The sequence below is a fragment of the Sus scrofa genome, chromosome 13, assembly GCF_054392235.1.
Source record: "Sus scrofa isolate SSC_HxYL_T2T_F1_AM1 chromosome 13, Sscrofa_HxYL_maternal_Yorkshire_Landrace_v2.0, whole genome shotgun sequence".
Taxonomy (NCBI): domain Eukaryota; kingdom Metazoa; phylum Chordata; class Mammalia; order Artiodactyla; family Suidae; genus Sus; species Sus scrofa.
Window position 1 is genome coordinate 144,004,949 of NC_139395.1, and position 24,010 is coordinate 144,028,958.

Genomic DNA, 24,010 nt, shown 5'->3' on the forward strand with positions numbered 1-24,010 from the left:
GCTCTTTAGAATGCTTTCTTTAGGAGTTCCCGTCGTGGCGCAGTGGTTAACGAATCCGACTAGGAACCATGAGGTTGCGGGTTCGGTCCCTGCCCTTGCTCAGTGGGTTAACGATCCGGCATTGCCGTGAGCTGTGGTGTAGGTTGCAGACATGGCTCGGATCCCACGTTGCTGTGGCTCTGGCGTAGGCCGGTGGCTACAGCTCCGATTAGACCCCTAGCCTGGGAACCTCCATATGCCGCGGGAGCGGCCCAAAGAAATAGCAAAAAAAAAAGACAAATAAAATAAAATTAAAAAAAAAAAAGAATGCTTTCTTTAGATCATTTTTCTATTTTTTCCTCTGGTCTGTTTCAATTTCTGCCTCTTCTTCCACTCCCCCTCCCTATCCTCCATCTTTTCCTCCTCCTCCTCTTCTTCTTGATGTTTCCTTTCATTTGTGTTTTGACTTTTCTTGATTTATAGTACATTGAAGCAGAAGGATTTATCCTAGCTTTTGGAGTAAAAATGAGATAGATGTTTGATGAGAGAATATTCTTCCTCATTCACGGACACAAGGACAAGCATGGTTTTCTAATAACATAGCCCACGTTATATATTGCTTTAAAACACAGCATCTCCAGTTCTACCCTTTAATGTGAACAGAACACACCCATATGGTGGACACTAGTCAGTGACTTGGCACAATGAAGGCTGTCATCTTCACAGTGGCCTAAGATGCAGTGGCCCATATTTCTGTAGAAAGCCTTGCAGTCCTGTTATCAAATAAAATGCTATACTTACTTATAATAAGCCCATAAACTACCAATAATGTGTAATAATACATAATATTTGTTCTATTTATTTATTTATTGGCCGTGCTCATGGCATGTGCAAGTTTCTGGGCCAAGGACTGAATCCATGCCACAGAAGTGACCCAAGCCCCTGCAGTGACAATGCTGGATCCTTAACCACTAGGCCACCAGGGAATTCCTTTTTGTTTTCTTTTTCTTTTTCTTTTTTTTTTTTTTTTTTTTTTTTTTGCTTTTTAGGGCCGCACCAGCAGCATGTGGAAATTCCCAAGCTAGGGGTCAAATTGGAGCTACAGCTGCCAGCCTACACCACAGCAACATAGGACCCTCATCTGCAACCTACACCACAGCTCATGGCAACGCCAGATCCCTAACCCACTGAGCGAGGCCAGAGATCACACTCACATCCTTATGGATCCTAGCTGGGTTCCTTAACTGCTGAGCCACGAAGGGAACTCCTTTTTTTGCTTTTTAAAATGCAAGAATGTGCCATTAGAAAATAAAAGGACCAAATACATATCACTGGGATTTGAAGTCTTATTAAAAATAAATCCATCCTCTCTTTCTAAGATTAAATATGGGTCTTTCCAGGGCATGCTTTCACTTAATATTTTTCTATCATATTCTTTCACTGGTACATTTGCTGCAAGTGCAGTTATCAGAATAGACAGACATTCCCTGCCATTATAATAGCTCACATTCCCTGTTTGCAACTTTTAATGTTCAACAATCACTTTTATTTTAGTTATCATAAATTTATCTTGGAAAACTTAAACTAAAATAACACGTTTCTTAAAAGTATGTAAAAGGGAAATCTCAGGCGGTGCTGTTAGCTATAAATCAAACGACTATAATCAACTAGGTTCCAGGTACCATCCCAGGGGTATTCTCCTTCTAAGGAACCACTGTCCTCTTAATCATCGCTAACATTAACTCAGCACTTACTATATATCTGCACTTTATATACGGTAAAATTATTTTAAATGACCCTAAAAGGTAGATACTTTATTAATTGATCCCTTTTGCAGTTAAGGAAAGAGAACAAAAAGGGTAATTTGTTCAAACTAGTGCACTGACACAGGGCAGAATCAGCATGCAAATTCATGTGTGATTACGAGTTCCCACTGTGGGTTAAGAATCTGACTGTTGGAGTTCCCATTGTGGTGTAGCAGAAATGAATCTGACTAGTATCCATGAGGATGTGGGTTTGATCCCTGGCCTTGCTCAGTGGGTTGAGGATCTGGTGTTGCCATCAGCTGTGGTGTAGGCCACAGATGTGGCTTGGATCTGGTGTTGCTGTGGCTGTGGTGTAGGCTGGCAGCTGCAGCTGCAATTTGACCCCTAGCCTGGGAACTTCTATATGCCAAGAGTGCAGCCCTTAAAAAAAAAAAAAAAAAAAATCTGCTGACTGCAGAGTCTTCGGTTGCTGCAGAGATGTGGGTCACAGCTGAGGCTTGGATTTGATCCCTAGCCTGGGAATCTCCACAAAATTAAAAAAAAAAATCATGTGTGATTAGCTCCAGGATTCCAGGATAGCTTACAGTGAAACAGTTTCATGTGTTGGAAAAAAAAACAAAACTTCATTGCTCAGACTTAGTCAAAATCTTGACCCCAAGCTTCATGGGCGTGCTCAGCACTTCCTGGAATCCTACTACATTTCTCTAGCCAGTTCCCTCTCCCACTCCTCCCAAGTGGCTATTCCATATCTCTCTTTCCTCCTCAGACCTTAAAAACTACCTCAGACCCTCCTCAGACTTGGGCAACAGGCTTGCCTTATTGTCTCGTCTGCTCTTTTTCTCCCTCTCCCTTCATCATTGCCTCCTTCCTTCCTCCCTTCCTTCCTTCTTGTCAATAAACTGCCATGTTTTGCATTTCACCTAGAAAAGAGATGCAGAGGAGAAAGTCTTTGCATTTCCACAAAAGTTACCAACCTGCACACAACTGTTCACATATATTCTGGCTCCCTACTTGTTACAGTGCTTGAACTCTTCTTGTTTGTATGTAAATTTAGTCCTCCACTAAATTTACTTGATCCCATTCCCTTAGGTCACAGTGTTACTAACTGACCCTTTCTCCTATAATGTCAATTTTCACTTCTCCCCCATTAGTCTATAAATATGCTATAATAGCTTTCAACGAACAAACCCCATCATGCAACCGTCATGTTTCTCTCCAGCTTGCACTCCATTTTTCTACTTCCCTTTTATAACAGGATTCCTCAGAAGTGTCATTGAATGTTATTTCTTTTCTCTACCTCCTGTTATAACTAGAATCCACTACAATTGGACTTATTCCCCATTCTCCAAGTGAAATCACTCCTGTCAAGTCACTACTGAATGTATATTACAGCTCCAATGGTCAATCCTCATTCAGCAGCTTCCTGGATGTTCCAGCATTGTCTGATAAAGAAAGTAGGTCTGGTCTTAGTTTTGCCTCATTCCAGCTGTATGGACATGGGTGAATTCCATAATCTCTCAAATTCATTTCCTCATGTTTAAATTTGGGATGATAATCTTAATCTGTAGCCTCCCAAAGTGTCAGGGACTATCAAATGATACTCCTGTTTGGAGGAATGTTGAAAATAACAACAAAAAAAACCATAAAGGAATAAACTGTTACTAATTATTACTTTTATATTATTCCTGGATTCTTGTAAGTCACTAAAAACTTGAAAATTCTAATAGTTATAGAAGAACTGAGTGTAAATTTTTGAGAGTCAACTTTACTTTGGAATGGAGAGTTGGAAAACTTGAGTGAAGGGCAATTAGAATTGTTGCTGACAGATTCTGTTTTCCAAATGGAGGCAAGATAACTGCAGTTCCTAATAAAACTCAGAAATGACATTTTATAAAGAACCTCTATGTATATCAGTTTCCATCAAAGTAGAATGAGATTTTTTTTTTCATTTTTAGGGTTGCACCTGCAGCACATGGAAGTTCCCAGGCTAGGGGTCAAATAGGCACCCAGCCAAGAGCCTACACCATAGCCACCGCAACACCACATTCGAGCCACCTTCTGCGACTTACACCACAGCTCATGGCAATGCCAGATCCTTAACCCTGAGCGATCCTTAACCCTAACCCTCATCCTCATGGATACTAGTCAGGTTCATTTCTGCTGAGCCACAATGGCAAGTCCTGACTAATATTTCTATTACTACCAATTTAATCAAATTTTCCTTGACCATCTGTAATTTCCAAGAAGTGGAAAGGTTAGATTGCTCTGTTAGTTAATGTACCATTAAAGAAATTTAATTGTCTTAATAGCAGATCATGGATGGGTATGGGCAATTAACAGGAGGCAATGTCACACCTTAATTAATGTCACATGGAATCCCTTTGGAACCATAGGAGAACTTTAAGTGTTGGCTCAGAAGCAATGCATTGCCAAAGAAATGCACCTAATATGCTGTAAATAGTATAAAGAGTTAAGGGACATAGTGAACCAGAAGATCTATATCTTCATTTAGAAAGACGTCAGAAGCAGTATTTGTGTGTATGTGTGTGTGTGTGTGTGTGTGTTAGAGAGAGAGAGACATGGAAGAGGAAGTGTCAGGGAGAGGTAGGAGGGTTTCATTAAAGACTAAATTCAAAGCCAGGATAAAGCTGCTTTAAATGAGTTTTACCGGTTTGGGGGAAGAAGGTGTCACAGGCAGGCAGAGATCCCAAACTCAAAAGAGAGCGAGAGAGAGCTGCTGCTATTATCTTTTCTGTAATAAAAGCAATCAGGAGTATCAAAGGTACTTTTTTGCTCCATCTTTATGTTTTGTCTTTTAGTATGCTTGGCTCCAAAAGAGGGTTGTAGAAAACAAACCATCTAGTTCTCTTCGTTAAGTGAAATAAAAAAATCCAAATAATTTGCCATTATTGCCAATAATTTGTATCTTCATGATAGGAGCTTTACAAAATCAAGACTCCAGATTTGTTCATTTCTTTGGTGTCTTCCTATATAGTGTTTGAAGAGATTATTATTTTCCTACCAAATTCAATTTTAATTGTCTCTAATACTTTACTCAATACCACACCTCACAGCCTTTCTCCAGAACATGACACAATAACACAATGTCCAATTTCTAAGGGAAAATGAAAAAGGCACTTTGCAGTGATCTGACAGATTTGAGAAATCCAAACTTAATAGCATCTCATCTTCATGTTATTCCTATGAGACAGATGGAATTTATAACCATCTGCATTTCCAGAGGTTATTTAGGTTGAAGAAATACTTTCGCAAAATTCCTTAACAAATTATAGGTAAAATTTTTATTAGAAGAATTAGACATTTCTTTGTCCTTGGCTGATTGATTTCTATCAGGTCACTCTTCCTTAGTGATCAGTTTAGTACAATAGATAGTTTTGCCTCTACTAACTCCATATAGTAATTTAACCTGGCACTAAGTACAACCATCCTAATAGCAGTAGGAAAGGTAAAAATATAATGTTTTATATATTTAATTCCATGGTGCAAGCAGCACAATTTATTCTACATTAGATAAGGCTTAGTCCAAGATATATAGAATAAATTTAAATATTTGAATAAATTTAAATAATTGTCTATGGCCAGATGTGATCAAAATGAGTCTAGAAACATCAAATTGAGTTTAGAATACTGAATCTCAAACCTGGTTGCCATCAAAATCACTTGTACAATAAAATTAGAATACTTTGGAGATTTGATCTGGTAGCTCTCAAGGACACTCCAGATGGTCCTGATACTAACATTTGGGAAACAGTGATTTACATTATACTGCTTGGACTTTAATAAGAGTCTATTGGCTTAAAGCAATCATTCCTTTTTTTTTTTAATTTTTAAAAATTAAACTAAATTTGATTTACAATGTTGTATCAATTTCTGCTGTATAGTAAAGTGACCCATTCATACATATATATACATTCTTTTTCTTATATCATTTTCCATCATGTTCTACCACAAGAGACTGGATATAGAGATCCCTGTGCTGTACAGTAGCACATTGCTTATTCATTCTAAATGTCATAGTTTGCAGGAACTGTTGTAACAGACAGAATAGATAATTTCTAACTGTCCTCCAAGTGTGTAGGTGTATTTCCATGTGTGTGTTGGTCTTATCTCCCCATTAGAAAATAAACTGGTCAAAACTGGCAAATGTTCCTTTAGTCTGCATTTAATATTTCTGTAGCAATGGCTTTCAACTGACATTTACTAATTTTACTTTAGAAATATATTTCTCACTCTAGGATCAAGTTTTTGAAGCTTATGTTTTGTAAAATGCACACATTCTTTTCAGGGGAAGGAACCAGAGTCTGAATATCCAACTACCTACAGGAGCTGAGCAATGAGCTCCTTGAAGGAGAAGGGCGGAGAAGAGGAGATTGTTTTTCCTTCTTTGTCAGAGTATTTAGCTGCTGTGTCTGAAGCTAAAGGGTGAGGTCACCATCAAGACAACTGAAATCTGAGGGAGTTACTTATCTGTGGTATGAACAATGCTCTGAAAGGGCAAACTCAAGAATCCCAAAGCCTGTGCCATTGTCTTAAATTCCAGGGGAGGGTAAATAAAGGTTATGTGCAATATACGTGGTAATGGGTTTAAATATCAAGTCCATCCATCTGTCTGAAGAGATGCCCTCACAACCCCTTATTAACACCGCCTATTCTCTAAACACAGGGTGAAGCTGGAGGGGAGAGGGACTGGTGGATTATTATTATCATGGAACCTGTGCAAGATTTTAAAGAACCTCACACTGACAGAGTTTAATTTGGGGAATCCTGACATTCAAAATGATGTCACCATTAGGACTGGGGAAAAGGCAGAGCTATTAGAAAAGCAAAACCAAAACAAACCTTCTCTGACTTTTGTTTCATAGGGGCTGGTTTCACAGGGAGGGGGGCGTTTGTTGTTTGCAGCACTGGAATCTGGGTAACAGTAACAGTGACTGGCTTAGAGATTTACAAAAATTCCTTTAAAAACGAAAAATAATCGACAATCTCTTTGGTTAACCATGTGATATAACTGCATGGACAATCACTGGGTACATGCTCATATTTTTGTATTATTATATTGTAATAATATTATAACAAGTACAGATGAGGTGTAAAACTGACCAACAATGTTATTTTATTAGCTAATATTGCTTGAAAAAGCAAAATCTGTTCTCTAAGACAAAAGTCAAAGGTATTTCTAGGGAATTAAAAGGTTTTTGGTCTGATGAATTAAATTCTTTTTAAAATTTTTATTTTGTTGAAGTATAGTTGATTTACAATGTGTTTGAAATGAATTAAGTCCTTGTTTTCATCTTCAGAAGTGATTCACATCCTATTTTGTATACATCACATCTAAGTTTTCATCCCCACAGTCTAAAGAGACAAAGAGCCTTGGAAATAAATCCAGGTATTAGTGAATCTGATTTAGAATGGGTTATTTTTTTTCCCTGAAATAAAAGGAAATTCATTCTAAAGCATCAGTAAAAATGAAAACAAAACAATCAACCAAGAGCTGCCAATAAGAAAATTAGGAGATTAGAGCTATTCTGAAGTTAAGATGATGGCAGGCTGTAGCCAAGGCTCTCAGTTGTCCCCATCCCATTCTGCCATTCGCACAGAGTAACTCAACATTTGTTTGGTGTGTAGACATCTGGAAGAAACCCTGCATTCTAAGTCTTCCCTGTATCTGTGTGTGACACCTGACCAAGCTGTGATCCATGGGATATAAATATCATATCACTAATGGGGATTATCTTAAAGAGACTGGTACAAGGCTTTTGCCTCTATCTTTCTCAGCCCTTCCTCTACCCTCTGACTGGAATGAGGATGCTGGCTGGATCCTGGGGATGAGGGCAGGTCTGTACAACATACCAGGGAGAGTGGCACTCAAAGCCGGATGTGACCGAGGTCCATAACAACTAGGGAGCCATAGAAGAGCCCTGGAGAGCAGGTTTCTAGATTTGGTTTGTGAGGCATAACACCATGTATGATTAAGCTGTTCTTAATGTGAGTTTTGTGTTATACACAACCAAACCTAATTCCAACGTGTACAAGTAGGAATGTCAGGTTGTCTTTTCCCACATTTGTACTGAAATGCAGCAAACATGAAGAATTAAGGCATCTCTCAAACTAGGAACATGGTAATTGCCTACATTTCTCTTAGAAGTGTATAGATGGGAGTTCCCGTCATGGCTCAGTAGTAATGAACTAGACTAGTATCCATGAGGACACGGTTCCATCTCTGGCCTCCTTCAGTGGGTTAAGGATCTGGCGTTGTCGTGAGCTGTGATGTAGGTTGCAGACATGGCTCAGATCTGGCATTGCTGTGGCTGTGGCATAGGCTGGTAGCTGTAGCTCTGATTCAGCCCCTAGCCTGGAAACTTCCATATGCTGTGGGTGCAACCCTAAAAACAAAAACAAAAACAAAAACAAAACAAACAAAAAAACCCCAAAACAAACAAAAAAAGAAATGTATAGATGACCATACAGACCCAGGAGGAAGTCTGACTAGCCAAAGTGCAGACTGAGGTCATGATTAGGAAGGTAGGTTGCAGGTTTTTTTGTTTGTTTGTTTGCTTTTGGTGGGGAAGGATTTAGTAGGAAATGAATTATTTATAAAAGGAGTAACTAAAACCCATGGTTTTTTACTTTTCCTTCATACTTTTCTGAATTTTCCAAATATTATTGATGAGCATATACTACTTATTACAACAAAAACATCAACTTAAATGCACAAATAGTTTACTTACATTGTACCTGGTTTGTTTTTATCCACTTAATCCCCACCTCTCATTTCACATGCTCTGAACCTGACCTGCCCTGAAGGTATGTTTAAATATCAATTTACCAATATCTTCCTTCTGGTAGAAGTGTTAGCTCTTTCCCTATTCCCAATATCATTTCTCGCAACATGTAATATATCACTTTTTACATATACCATTGCCATTAGTAATCAAATTCCATATCTCCAAGAATATTATAAAGTTTTCTTGAGCATATAGCTCTTTGTTTTTATACTTACCTATGCATTCATTTTTTTCATTCACATGTTCACTTATTCAAATGACAATGATTATTTTATATCTATGATAGGCTAAATACTATACAAGGTACAAGGAGATATGAGAAAAAAAAATAAAGCATTCTGTTCATTCAAAAAGAGACCTAATCATGGATAAGAGTGGTAAATAGGTGGATTTAACACAAAGTGATAATTTCTAGGGGAGAGAACTGTACACAATAATAAGGTGATAGAATGTTTAATTCTACCCGAAGAAAGTCAGAGAAGCCCTCAAAGAATGACTGACTCTTGAATTAGTTCTTTATAAGGACTGATAAGGATTTTCCAGGGCCATGAATGGATAGAAATTGTGGGGAGATGAGGGCAAAAAAACTATAGACCACCTCAAATAGTAAAGCTCTATTACAAAGAGTGAAAATGTAGAACGAAAGTTCTGTTTTGTGTGGTTAAAAGCACAGGGTGTGAAGGGAGGCTTGCAAGGGACTAGGAGCTTTGAATGTCACATTTCCTGCCAGTGCTTTGAACATGGTCTTGACTTAACAAATGTTTGCTGACTGTTACAGTCACATGCAGGAGGCATGGTGGACCTAACCATACCTTATAGCTATTTTGGGGGCAGCAAGCCTGATTAAGTCACAGAATGGCCATGTGCTGCCTCAGTTTTCTCATTGCTTAAGGAAGCTGAACTAATGTTTTAAGTGATTATAATATGACTTTCAGAGAAGAAAGTGATGTTGGTAAATATCCAGACCAACTGCTGCTTTCTTAGTCTGTATTAAAAGCTTTACTGAATTCAGTAAATGCAGTCATCCCAAAGGTATATTCTCATCCTACTTAGGGAACAAGTTGCCAAAAATGTGTTTCCTCAGCATAAAATTATTCCGCTGATCAATCTGAAATAAGTGAATACTATATTAAATGATCGAGGGAAGGGAAGTTATAGTCTCAGTTGAGAAAGATAAAATTTAATATTGCAACATGTATTGATCACAGCAAAGAGAATATTATTTTCTTTCCTTAAGAATAGAAAAACTAATACCTTATAGTGCTAGATTTGTTCAAAAAGATGTTAGGATATAAACATGTTTCTAAATGCCTTGTGAAAACTTTAAAGCATTGTAATAGTATTATTGGTTTTTCAAGAGTGTAGCCTGAGAAATTAAATTATTGTGTACAGTAAAGAAAGAAATTACATTCCAAATGGTCACTACCATTATATTTATACTATTAAGAAGTATCTTGGCTTGATATTCAAGGAGTTTTTTCCTAAGTGCTAAGTATAATATTTTTTTGATAGGAAGAGGTACTATTGTGTTTTCTGAATCTTTTCTCTGATCTGTTGCATTAGAAGCAATCGCTACTGAGTGAAAGGACAAGAAGCTGAACTGGCATTGACACATAGATTGGGACCTAAAGAAAAGAAGCTTCTGGTACCTTCAATAGGTTTTGGTACAAAATGTGATGAGGGCTTGGTTTTCTTCACTCTGTTGCCCTTCATAATTTGACCTTCTTTATTGAGTCCCAGAAACCATGCTCGGCCTGATTCTTGCTGACGGTACAGTGTGGAAGAATAGATCACATAGTAATTTTCAAACACAGATTCCTTAAATTTGCATTCTGGAGTGAAAACATCCTGCAGAAAACAAAAAAAGAAGATACGAAAGAGAGAAAAGATTTAATGATGAATCAACAAATGTTTAAATCCAATAAGCCTGAAATGTAGGTCTTCTATTAAGAAAGAATAAGATACAATTACAAGTAATTCCTATTAGCATTTGGGTATAAAGATTTGTCATACAGGGAGTTCCTGTTGTGGCTTAGAGGGTTAAGGACCTGACGTCTCTTTGAGGATGTGGGTTTGATCCCTGACCTCTGCAGCATAGGTCATAGAGGACTCAGATCTGGCATTGCTGTGGCTGTGGAGTAGACCGCTGCAGCTCCCATTCCACCCTAGCCTGGGAACTTCCCTTTGCTGCAGGTGCAGCCCTAAAAAACAGAAAGAAGAGGAAGAAGGAAGGAAGGAAGGAAGGAAAGAAAGAGGGAAAGGAGGAAAGGAGAGAGGGAGGGAGGGAAGGAAGGAAGAGAAAAGAAAGAAGAAAGAAAGAAAAAGAGAAAAAGTTTGTCATAACAAAATGAAGAAATAAGATTTTCTTTTTTAAAAAAAAACCTTACTCCTCAGAACACAACCAACTGCTCAGGCTTGAATCATTCCTTGGGCTACTATCATTCAAGACTGTGCCCAGGTCTAAACTCTGATGTTAGCATAATGTTCTGTAAATTTAAAAGAATGGCCATTGTGCCTTTTTTTTGTGGCCCTTGGCATGTGAAATGTAACCCTGGGAATCAAAATATAATACAACCACAGCACGCATGGGCTCAGCAGATGTTTTTGAAAGAACTACCTTGTATGTTCACAAATCTATTAAACAGCCAAAGCTTTGTTCCATAAACTCACTAGTGTATTATGTCTTTGCTTAATGTCAGTAACTTTACTGTTTTTTTCTTTGAAAAAATTTTTTTAACTCAGTAATCAAAATTTAAGGTAAAAATACCCAGGAAAAAAGAATTAGAAAAATATTACAATCACATTGTATGAGCTCCAATGAAACAAAGAATAAGAGTTGTAGTTCAAAAAGAAATCTTAGGAGTTCCTGTTGTGGCTCAGCGGTAATGAACCCAACTAGTATCCAGGAGGATTCAGGTTCAATCCATGGCCTCACTCGGCAGATTAAGGATCTGGCACTGCTGTGAGCTGTCATGTAGGTCACAGACGCAGCTTGGATCTTGAGCTGCTGTGGCTGTAGTGTATGCCAGCAGCCGCAGCTCAAATTCGAACCCTAGCCTGGGAACTTCCATATGCTGCAGGCGTGGCCCTAAAAAAAGGAAAAGAAAAGAAAGAAAGAACTTGCAAATTCTTCTACCTCATCTCCGTCATTTGATAAGTGAGACAACCAAAGGTTATATGATTAATTCAAAGTTAAACAACAACAAAATGACATCAGCGCCAGAACTCACATTTACTGCTTCACAATCACTGCCTCCTAAGTTCACCTTTTCTGCCTGAGTTTTTGTTTTAGTGACTTACAATGAGATTTCATAATCAATACAATAAAATCAAATCCTAACAGGTCAAATGAAAAAAAAAAAAAAAACGCATTTCATGGAAAGGAGAAATTCCTCCCCCTCAGACAGAAGCAGAAGAAAAACAAAAGTGACCGCATCTTCATCAGCTACAAGTAAATGGGAGTCCTACATGTCAGCCGTATCCACAACAGTCTCTGTCATCTTCACTATGTCCTGGAAGAAATTCTTCCCTGTAACTCTTTCAGTGAAAGGCCCCAGTGAGTTGATGCAGTTACATCTGGGTTAAGTTACTGAGGACTATGTGGGACTAAAGCTGTTGAAACTGTGTCCTTGGAGGTGATTTGTCCAGACTAATCCCTTGGCTTTATCTGCAGAGAGCTAGTGATGCACCTGTGGGGACCTATGAAGATCTTCAGGGCTAAAAGACATTGTGGAAAGAAATTTGTGATTTTAAATGGTTCAAAAATTATAGGACAAAAAAATGAGACCAAAAAAATCTGGGAAGGGGGAGTTCCCTGGTGGCCTAGCAGTTAAGGATTCAGCAGTGTCACTGCTGTCATGGGTTTGATTCCTGGCCCAGGAACTTCTGCATGTTGGGGTATGGCCAGAAAAAAATTAAGAAGGGAAATGGAAAAGCGGTTGTAGACATTAAAATAATAATAATAATAATAATAATAATAATAATAATATTTCAATAATTACTAGATAAATAATAAAAATATGATATCAAAGAATACGCAGCAGTGTAGGTCGCAGACGCAGCTCAGATCCCGCGTTGCTGTGGCTGTGGCATAAGCTGGCTGCTCTAGCTCCAATTCGACCCCTAGCCTGAGAACTTCCATATGCCATGGGTGTGGCCCTAAAAAGCAAAAAAAAGGGTGGATGGAGATTTGTGTGACAACACAGATGAACCTCAAAAACATTCTGCTTAGTGAAAGAAGCCAGACACAGCAGATCACATGTTGTATGATTCAGTTTATATGAAATATCCAGAATAGGCAAATCCAGAGACAAAATTAGGTTAGTCGTGGCCAAGGGGTGAGGAGCTGGATAAATGGAAAGTGAGTGCATTTTTGGAGAAATGAAAATTCCCAGGATTAGGTAGTAGTGATGTCTGCACAACTTTGTGAAAAAGCTACTGAAGTATATAGTATAAAAACATGAATTTTATGATATGTGAATTTTATCTCAATAAAAAAGAAAGAACCAGAGAAATGAAGTGACTGGAGAAAGTGAGGCAGAGTAAATGAAACTCGTGTACATTCTTTGTCTGGCAACACAGAACTAAATTATGGTCCTGTGTGCTGGACAATGGGATCTCCTACATTCTTCTCTCATTATTATTAGGACAGAGTTTATCTGTTGCCAAGTATAGGAATCAAAGTGATTCAGACCCAATGTGTAAGATAATTTTAAAGTTCTGGTTTCCTTCTAGGATGATGTTAAAAAGATCTAGAAAATGCTAAAATTCAGTACAGATTTAACTAGTTATATCATACATGTAAAACCTTCTTTCTTATAAGTATACTTCACAAACATGAAAATTTGGAGACAGTTAAAGCTGATTTACTGATAGTTGAATTTGCTGTCTTTAACAAAGTAACTGAAGTCCATGACAGTGAAGTAATTGTTTTGTGAGTCATAGGATGTTAGAGGCAGATTCAGATCCCAGGCTAGAATCCTGGCTCCCAGCTGCTCATTCAGTACTTTTTCCAGTGCCACATGATGCGTTCTTACTGCTTAGCTAATTTTGCTTTTGATGATCAGCTGCTGACTGGAGCCAAACCATCATAAAAGCCATGTCTACTGGGTATAATTACTATGTTATCTTTTATATGTGAAAAAATAATACTTTTATTTAGTGAACAATGAACTCCTAGGTTTCCATTTAGTTTCACCATTGTTTAAAGTCTGCTCCTAGAACAGCAAAGGTCCAGGATATTGAACAGGGTCTAAAGTCTAGGGGCCATGAGCCAGGAACAGCATTAGATATGAACTGAGCCTTGAACTTCTGAGTTGGCAAATGGGGATCCCAGATACAGTATCTAGGTAATAATCAGATAGACAAGGTTCAGTGATGCATCTAATTTGATATTTTAAAGGGGTTATGAATTCAGAAATAAGGCAACTGATAATACTTAGCCAGGGAATAACATTTTGGGAAGAAAAAATGGCAAGAGCTTAGTGTAGGCACTCCTGTGGGAGATAGGCAACCTCCTGGAAATGGAGAAGCAAATCTTAAGATCACTGAGCCGGCTTGGTCAATCATTCTAAGTGCAACCTTTACAATATGGTCACAATTTTAATTTCACTATAAAGTTGGTCATCGAAGCATTTACAATAGAATGCTGTTATCACTCTATTTGTGTAATGAGAAATTAAGAGGCCTATACTTTGGGTAGGAAAGTCAGGGTTTTGCTTTCAGGATCCATATATATTAGCTGTGGGACTTTAGATAAGTGGTTAAACTTCTTTGAATTTCATATTTTCAAGTGTAAATTAGTTAAGGAGAATAGGATGATGGGTATGGAAGCACACTGTAAACATAGAATTTTTACAAAGCCCCAATATGTTATTATTAAGTTTTTTCTTATGACAACAAAAACACAATCAATCATGTAACTAGACAGTTAATTCTGTGTTTTTGTCATAGATAATTACATCTGCCCTGGTGTCTGGGGTCCTATGCCATAAGTTAAGCTTTATACTACATAGGTTGTTCCAACTAGAGCTAAAACAAATAACATATACACATATTTTTAAAAGTCATCTTGAGCTTTTGGTAAAGAGTTGGGAAAACATATATATTCAGAAGAGGTTCTGAGGTTATAAAATGTACGTTCAGAATGACAGTAAATCTAACATGAAATGGAGAGAGACAGGATTTGAGTGATAAAATCCTAGACCATCTCAATCCAAGGCATATAATGAAAGCAGCGTAAATAACTAGTATAAGAGAAGTTTTTGTTTTCTGTTTTTCCTTTTGTAAAACTAGTGAGTGGTCATATTGCATCTTATGAATAGCACTTGTTTGTATCTATAGTTCTGAGTGCTCAGTTCAATGTAGGTATATAGCGAGGCTTATGGAAACATTTGTTGATGAAATAGAAACATCCCCATACTCACATCATGTTAAGTATGTGAAATGCTAGATTTATTTTTCATATTTATTTATCTAAAATCTTTCCAATTTTTTCTTTTTTTTTTCTTTTTAGGGCCGCACCTGTGGCATATGGAAGTTCCCGGGCTAAGGTTTGAATCAGAGCTACAGCTGCCAGCCTACGCCACAGCCACAGCAATGCCAGATCAGAACCGAGTCAGCAACCTACACTGCAGCTCATGGCAATGCCAAATCCTTAACCCATTGAGCAGGGCCAGGGCTTGAACCCATCCTCATGGATACTAGCCAGGTTCATTATTGCTGAACCACAATGGGAATGCCCTAAAATTTTAATTTATTCAACTTGAACTGACCTTGATTTCAGTAGACTGTGAATATGACTTTTGATAGCATTTTTAAACTATAGTTGATTTCCTTTGAGAATATTTTTGAAATATTTTTGAGCACTCACTTTTTTTTTTAGCAGCATTTGTACAACTACAACTTGTTCTAGCATTTACAATTCCTTATATGACCAACTCTTTTTCACATTTCAAATACCTGTTCACGCTAGCCTTGTCTTGGAAAGTTAAGAGCACCAATCTATTTCAATCCAGATGATGAATGAATGCTGGAACAACACTTCAGCCCAGGACCACTGCTCAGGAACCCTTTCAGTCTCTTCCTATCCATCTGACTCTAATATACTCTCTCTAGAATTCTTTTCTCTGATGCTCAGCTTCATCTTGATCCCTCTATCCTGCATGCTCTATCTTCATCCCTCTCCAGTATCTCTTCCTGTTCTTCTCTGCTCTTGGACCACAGACATCCTATGCAGATTCTGACTTCTCCCCTCAGTCTTAGGCGTCACCATGCACAGGATGAAACCTTTCCTTCTTGGCCAGGCTTTAACTGTGCCAGTCTTGGCCCATCCCAGCCACATCTGAATGGAATTCTCCTTTAGATATAAGTACCATGAGGAACAAGGAGACAGAAATTTAGGGAATTTGATGATTATATAGATAAATGTTATTTTTTTCATGGTTGACTATCTCTGCCCTTTTAGCAAATTTAAAGTATGTAATTTAATATTGTTAACTATAATCACATTGTTGTACATTATGAGCTCTCTAGATGAATTCATCTTGGACAATTAAAACTTGGTACCCCTTAACCAACATCTCACAATTCACCCTCCCCCAGGTAATCACCATTCTACTCTCTGCTTCTGAGTTTGACTGTTTTGGATTCCAAATATCTAAAAGTCCATGTATTTGTCTTTCTGCATCTGGTTTATTTCACTTAGCCTAGTATCTGCCATGTTGTAGCAAATAGCAGGACTTCCTCATTTTTAAGACTGAAATATAAATACGCACACACACATATATACACACACACATATGTATGTATATATACATACACACACATATATACACATATATATGTAAAATATCACATTTTCTTTATCATCTGCTGACAGGCACTTAAGTTGTCTCCGTATTTTAGCTACTGTGAATAATACTGAAATAAATATGGGAGTGTAGATATTTCCTCAAGATTCTGGTTTCATTTCCCTTGGATATATCTCCAAGTGGGATTGCTGGATCGTAAGATAGTGTCATCACAGAAGGAAGGAAGGAAAAAAAGAAAGAAAGAGAAAGTAAAGGAAAGGAAAGAAGCAAATGAGAAAGGAGGGAGGGAAGGAGGGAGGGAGGAAGGAAGAAAGAAAACGGTAGCTATGGATATGTTGCCCACTGTGCCATGCCAGGGATCAAACCCATGCTACTGCAGGAACAATGCCCCGGATCCTCAACCCATTGTGCCATACTGGGAACTCCAGTTTGCACACTTTTCATGTGTTTGTCAATAAAAAATCCATAGTAGAAGAGTCAAAGAATGTGGTAAAGTTTAAATGACATATATTACATCTTAAAATTGTAATTTTTTCAAATCGTTTTTCCCACATAATTAGCTAACATGTGAGACATGAAAATTTTATACCAAAAACTGTCATTCATTCATAGGTTGTAGACAAATTTTGTTCATGATGAAAATATAACTCTTATGGATCACATAATTTATTCACAAAAATATTTTCCATTCCGATTCCCTATCGAGCTTGATCATTCTAGTTCTCATTTTTTATGGTAGTCCATTATATAATGCACATGTTTACATATTTTATTTATAAACAGTGCTTGTAAAACTGCCTGACTTAAAACTAACCATTTGTAATTTCCTATAATAATAATATCAAAACATAAAATGAACAGAATAGAAAAAAAATTGCCTACAACACATGAAGAAATAGATAATAAATATACTTTGGAAAACCATATGGATTCCCTAAATTTCTGGTTTATCACCCACTGACAATTTTCCAAATTGTTAAAATGATCTTTGGCAAATCAACTAACCTCTTTGAACCTCAACTTCCTCTGTTGTAAAACTGGACACATTTACTACAGACTCATGGGGCTATAAAGACCAACTTTCATATGTACAAGCTTTCCAGTACCTATAAAGACTATACAATTATTTGAAGTTATTTTTTTTTTTTTTTGCATGGAAGATTTTGATGTCATAACTTGAAAAGCTTCTACATTTGAGAGTGACAGCTGCTTGGAACATAATTTTTAAGAAGTAAATAATGTTTATATGATTCAATCACAACCATTTTTGCTCCTTCTAGCTTTACTTGTAAAATGTACGCTTTCCAATTCCAGTAGCAGTACACAACTTGTATAATCCTATATAATTAAATGGTACCATAATTATGATTTATCTTCATCCAGTCCCCAATGCCTTCTTATTGCTCCAGCTGTAATAGTCCATGGAATGAATGTGCAGTGAATGAATGAACTCTCAATCACACTGCAGCCATTGGCCTCCTTGCCGTTTCTCAAAAATAACAAGCATAAACCATTGCAAGTCCTACACAATTGATGTCCTTTGTTATTGAAAACCTCTTCAATAGTATATTAACGTGCCTTGATCCCTCATTTCATTTAGGTCACTGCTCAAGTGTGACTATCTCAGAGACGTCCCCTGATTACCTTACATAATACAGCACCTCCTCCAGTCACTTTCTAATTCTTTACCTTGCTTTCTCCTTCATAATCTAACAGTACCTCCTTAAGCTTTATGAAGATAACTACTACAATTGTTATATCCTGTTGAAGTCTCAAAAGTTCTTGGAATTAAAAAAAAAAAAACTACTCCAACAAAATAATTTGGCGAAAAAAACATGAGATCTGCATTTTTATTCCTCTATATCTCTAATTTTGGTCCATATTGGGACGGTAACTTTCCTTCTTAGGCTTCCTGTTCCCCTAAATGTAAAAAAAAAAAAGTTGTTTGTTGAACTAGGCAGTTTCAAATGCCCCTTAGACTTAAAATTTAAAAGAGTTTTATCATTCATAGTATTTTTCTTTTTTTGGTCGCATCCGCAGCGTGCAGAAGTTCCCGGGCCTGGGACTGAACCTGAGCCACAGCAGCGATGCAAGCCACAGCAGTGACAGTGCTGACTCCTTAATTGGTAGGCAACCAGGGAACTCCAGACTCATATTACACAGTTAAATAATTTCTTGAAATTAAAGTATAAAATATAAAGTATTGTTATTTAAAAAATAGTGTTTACCTACCAAAGAGAAATGGTAGTGATATATTATTATTAAGAAAACAAAATATGAAACGTAAAAGAAAAGGTAATCAGAGAAAATCAACTTTGCTATTAGATTAGTAATTATGACTAATGATTCTCCCCATGCAAGGCAGAAACTACTGATTTTTGAAACATATGCTACATACGAACACTCTTGTTTTGATTTTTTTTCCTTTCCAATTAGAAACCAAAATCTAAACTCTTTTTAATGTTCAAAAGCATCTCCCCTGTTTGCTGTACAATCGTGTTTATTGGGTTGTGTATAAGGAAGAAAAGAATTAAAAACTTGATAATTCTTGCAAGCCAATTTACAGCCCCAAACTCCAGAGATATACAGTTCTTTTGGTTTTAACCTTTGAATAACAGGCTGTGAAACTTCTGGTTCACTAACTTCATTAGTGGCTTTTAGATGCACAGAACTTGAAAACCTTCAGAATATTAGCAGTTGCTTTGTCAACTGTGTTGTCAGACATAATGACATTAAATCAAGCAAGAGAACTACTGTTTTCCATCCTGACAAGAGGCAAGGAAAATGCTGAAGTACATTATCTCAAAGGAAGCATTTAAAAAAAAAAAAAAAACAAAACTGGGTTGCTTTGACTAGAACAAGTCTAATTTTATAACTTAAAAAAAAATCTGCAGATATGAGAATCTTTATCTAAATACTCTTGAGCTTGTTTTACTGGAAAACTACTGAGCTAATTTCTCTAAAACTAGAGATTCTTTGTTAACACTTTCTTTGCAAAATCCTACAAGGTAAATTTATATCATCATAAAATAATGAAAATTATAATGTACTGGAAACATAATTTTGGCAGCAGATAGAAACAAGATTCAATTCCCTGATTTTTGATTTTGGACAAGTTACTTAATTTCTCTAAAGCCAGTTTCATCATCTGTAAGTTAATCATACCTTCTTTATAAGATTGGAATCATTAAACAGTATAGGTTGCTAATATAGAATCTGGCATATTACTCACTTTCCTTACTTTCCTATTACAATTTTCAGGTGATATCTAATATCACAAATGAGAATGGGTTTGCCTGAGCAGCAAATTGAGAAAAGTCACTTTCCCTGTAGAATCCAAATACTGTGTCCTGAGTTTCTCTTCCCTGGAACAGGTTAATCAAGGCATAAGTGGGCCATTTATTTATGGAGCAAATCTAACGATGTTTTTGACATCAATCTGAGATAAGTGATGTGATTTTTAGGTTCTTAATTCTTTCTAATGAGGCATAATACCACATAGACATTTGACTTATCCTTTAGCCAGAAGCCTGCAAGTATAGAAGTGGGATGCGAAGGAGGGATTAGAAGGCCAGTGGATGAAGGAATAGGTCATATTACAGTTCACATTATCACCAAAATTACTTCCTAAAGTCTGAATGTTCCAGAGGCAGAGAGCAGCTATTGGGGGAAGCATACAATTCTCCATTAAAAACATAATGGTTTTTTATGAAGTGAGCCTGCACACAGTAGTAACCAAATGCCCCTCTATATTTGAGTTTGAAAATCAGGCAGGTATGTTGAATATCTTCAACACACTCATGTAAGAGGATGTGTGCCTCTGGTGCCTCAGCCTCTGTCTTCCTTTCTGGGGACAAGGATGAAATTGGAAATGTTTTCAAATTTCATGCTTCAATGTACGTCTTGTTATACTATTTGGAATGTCATTTTGAATACTCTAAAAAGCCTCAGAAATTAAGATCAGACACAGGATGCTTCAAGATAAGGAATGTTATCAGAGGTAAAAAGGAACATTTCATGATGATCAAAGGGCAGGGCATCAAGGTCCAGACATAATAATCTTACTTATGTGTGTGCCTAAGAACAGTATCTCAAAATATATGAATCGAAAAGCAAAGAAAAAAAAAGGGAGTAAAATAAATCTACAATCATAATTAAAGACTTTAATACTCATCTCCCAACAATCGTTATAACACAGCAAAACTCAATAAAGATACAGAAGAACTGAGCACTATTAAACTACTTGGCCTGATCAACACTAGAGAACATGATTCCAAATAGCAGGATGAATATTTCTGAGTGTATATAGAACATTCACTAAGATAAATGTTAGCTCTTATAAAAAGTCAAAAGACTGATACCTTACAGAGGATGTTCACTGACAACCACAAAATTAAATTAGAAATTAATAAAATTAAACAACTTAAAAATCCTTGACTATTTGGACTTAACAGAACTCATGGGCTAAGAATGAAATCACAAAGGATATCAAAAATAGTCCTAATTGAATAATAATAAAATATCAAAATGTGTGGGATGCATCCAAAGGTATACTCTTAGGAAATGGGAATAAACTCTCATATTAAAATGCATATACCTAACTTTTGACCCTCTTCTGAGGATATAACCTACATATGTAGCAGCACATGTATAAAACTGATTATGTTCAAGATTATATTCATGGTAAAGATGTTTGTAACACAGCTGCTGAAGACAATAAAGCACTTAATATGTATTGCCTTAGAAAGGTTTCCAAGATGCACTGTTCAATAAAAGAAGCAATCTGTAAATGTGTATATTTGTATATACCATGCTTGTTTTAAATACACACATATTCATACTGCAAACACATATTTATTTACATGCTACCATGTGTGTTCAAAATGAACATATGCACAAATAGTTATTTGCTTGTATTACATTTAGAAAGTCTCTTGAAGGATTCACACAAAGTTGGTAATACTGTTTGCCTCCTGGGAAGGGATTTGGGTGGTTGCAGAATAGATATCTAAGAAACAGACTTAATTTTCCCTATGCATGTGTTACTGCTTCAAACAATAAGTTAAGGGGGAAAAACTGTTGGTCATGTCAAATTTAAGTGCTAAATGAGGGTTCTAGCCCTCTAAAAAGTACAGCTGCTTTCATTCTTTTATATATCACTGTCCAGTTTTCCCTGGACAATTTATTAAAGAGCCTGTCTTTTTTCTATTGCATATTCTTGCCTCATCATAGGTTAACTGACCATAAGTTCATGGGTTTATTTCTTGGCTCTCTATCCTGTTCCCTTGATCTTTGAGTCTGTTTCTGTGCCTGTACCATACTGTTTTGGTTACTGTAGCTTTGTAATATAGTCTAATGCCAGGGAGCTTGATTTCTCCAGTTGTGCTCTTCTTTCTCAAGATTATTTTGGCTATTCAGGATCTTGTGTGTTTCCATACAAATTTAAAAATTTTTTGTTCTTCTTCTGTGAAAAGTGCCACTGGTACTTTGATAGGGATTGCATTCAATCTGTAGATTGCCTTAGTATAATCATTTTAACAATATTGAGTCTTCCAATCCAAGAACATAGTATATCTTACCATCTGTTTGTGTCATCTTCAATTTCTTTCATCAGTGTCTTATAGTTTCTGAAGTACATTCTCAAACACCACATAACAAAAATAAACTCATATTTGTATAAAGACCTAAATGTAAGATCAGATACTATAAAACTCCTAGAGGAAAACATAGGCAGAACACTCTTTGACATAAATCACAGCAATATTTTTTTGAATCTGTCTCTTAAAATAAAGAAATAAAAGCAAAAATAAACAAGAGGTTTGCACAGCAAAGGAAACCATTGATAAAATGAAAAGACAACCTACTAAATCAGAGAAAATATTTGCAATAATATGACTGGTAAGGAACTAATATCCAACATTCCTAAACAGCTCATACAATTCAACATAAAAAACAAACAAAAAAAAATTAAACAAAACAACCCATTTAGTAAATGGGCATAAGAATGGAATAGACATTTTTCCAAAGAAGGCAGATGGCCAATAGGAAGATGAAAAGGTGCTCAACAGCCAATTCTCAGGGAAATGCAAATCATAATCACAATGAGATATCACCTCATAGCTGTCAGAATGGCTATCAGCAAAAAGAACACAAAGAAATGTTGGCAAGGATATAGAGAAAAGCAAACTTTTATGCATTGTTGGTGGGAATGTTAACTGGCATAGCCACTATGGAAAACAGTATGGAGATTAATTAAAGAATTAAAAATAGAACTACCATATAATCCAGGAGTTCTACCCTTGGGTATCTATCTGAAGAAAACAAAAACACTAATTCTAAAAAAATATATGCACCGCTAGGTTCATAGCAGCATTATTTACAATAACCAAGATATAAAAGCAATGTAAGTGCCCATCAACAGATGAATGGATAAAGAAGACGTGTTGCTGGGGGTATAGGATGACATACGCACACTGGTATATGGAAAGGTTGGCTATTGGGGACCTGCTGTATATAGCACAGGGAACTTTACCCAATATTCTGTGGTAATTTATATGGGAAAGAATATGGAAAAGAATGGATGCAGGTATATGTATAACTGAATTACTTTCTTGTACAGAAGAAATTATCACAACATTGTAAATCAACTATGCTTCAATAAAACTTTAAAAAATTAAATTAAATTAAAAAAAGAAGACACAATGTAAATATATACAAATGGAATATTACTTGGCCATAAAAGAAAGGAAATTTTACCATTTGTAGCAACATGAAGGGGCTTGGAGGACATTAGGATGAGTAAAATAAGTCAGAGAATGACAAATACTATATGATATCATTTACATGTGGATTATAAAAATTACCATAAACTAGTAAATAAAACAACAACAACAAAAGAAGTAGATTCACAGATATAGAGAGCAAACTATTGGTTACCAGTGAGGGGTGGGAAAGGGACATACAGAGTGGGGCATGGGAGATACAAACTATTTTGGTATAAGATAGGCTTAAGGATATACTGCACAACATGGGGAATATAACTAATATTTTGTGGTAAGTGTAAATGAAAAATAATTTTTAAAAATTCTATAAAAATTAACAATTAAATTTAAAAAAGAATACGGTTGCTAAAATAGTTCTATTTAAAATCTGAAAAAGCTTGGACTCTGGAATGGGAAGCATTTGACCACATAACAAGCAAAAGCCTCATGGCTATAAGGATATACTCTAAGTTTGTCTGATATCGTATAAGAGAATGGTACTTCCTATGAAAAACTACCAAAAGAAGATCAACAAAGCCCCCATTAAATACACAGCCCCGAATGGGCTAGTTGAGTACAGGAGGGAATGAGAAGAAATCTTTCATGTTCTGGTGATTAGACCACCAAAATAACCTTGGGTTGGGTCTCTGTACAAGGAATATGAACATATATTTTTAATATATATAATACATATACATATATTTTTAAACTCATCCTTATTTGGGAGCTACTTGTTTTAAAATTTTTTTCAGCCTTTCCATGATTTGGATCAGTTCCAACATCCAGAGGACCCCAAATTTCTCCTCCAACATTACCTCCATTTCTAATCAAATCGGACATGAACATCATGGGCTTTCCAGAGGATGATGACACTTTCCCTCTAAATA

At 36.4% G+C, this 24,010-nt stretch overlaps 1 protein-coding gene and 1 long non-coding RNA gene across 5 annotated transcripts in view; one reads left to right on the top strand and one right to left on the bottom strand.

Annotated features, from left to right (window-relative positions):
- LOC146397670 (uncharacterized) overlaps window positions 1–24,010 on the top strand; it is a 75,367-nt gene that overhangs the window by 47,424 nt on the left and 3,933 nt on the right. Inside the window, exon 7 of one of the 2 annotated variants that reach the window (XR_014824541.1) lies at window positions 6,052–6,337. The exons of the other annotated variant lie outside the window; for it this stretch is intronic. This is a non-coding gene — a long non-coding RNA (uncharacterized LOC146397670). Of the gene's footprint in view, window positions 1–6,051; window positions 6,338–24,010 lie in introns of those variants that run through there. 2 annotated transcript variants of the gene reach the window in all.
- Window positions 1–24,010, bottom strand: part of FGF12 (fibroblast growth factor 12) — a 577,959-nt gene that overhangs the window by 11,329 nt on the left and 542,620 nt on the right. For all 3 annotated transcript variants that reach the window (XM_021070057.2, XM_021070056.2, XM_021070055.2), the window contains one exon: window positions 10,201–10,399. In XM_021070057.2, coding sequence (XP_020925716.1) covers window positions 10,201–10,399 — 199 coding nt within the window. The remainder of the gene's footprint in view (window positions 1–10,200; window positions 10,400–24,010) is intronic.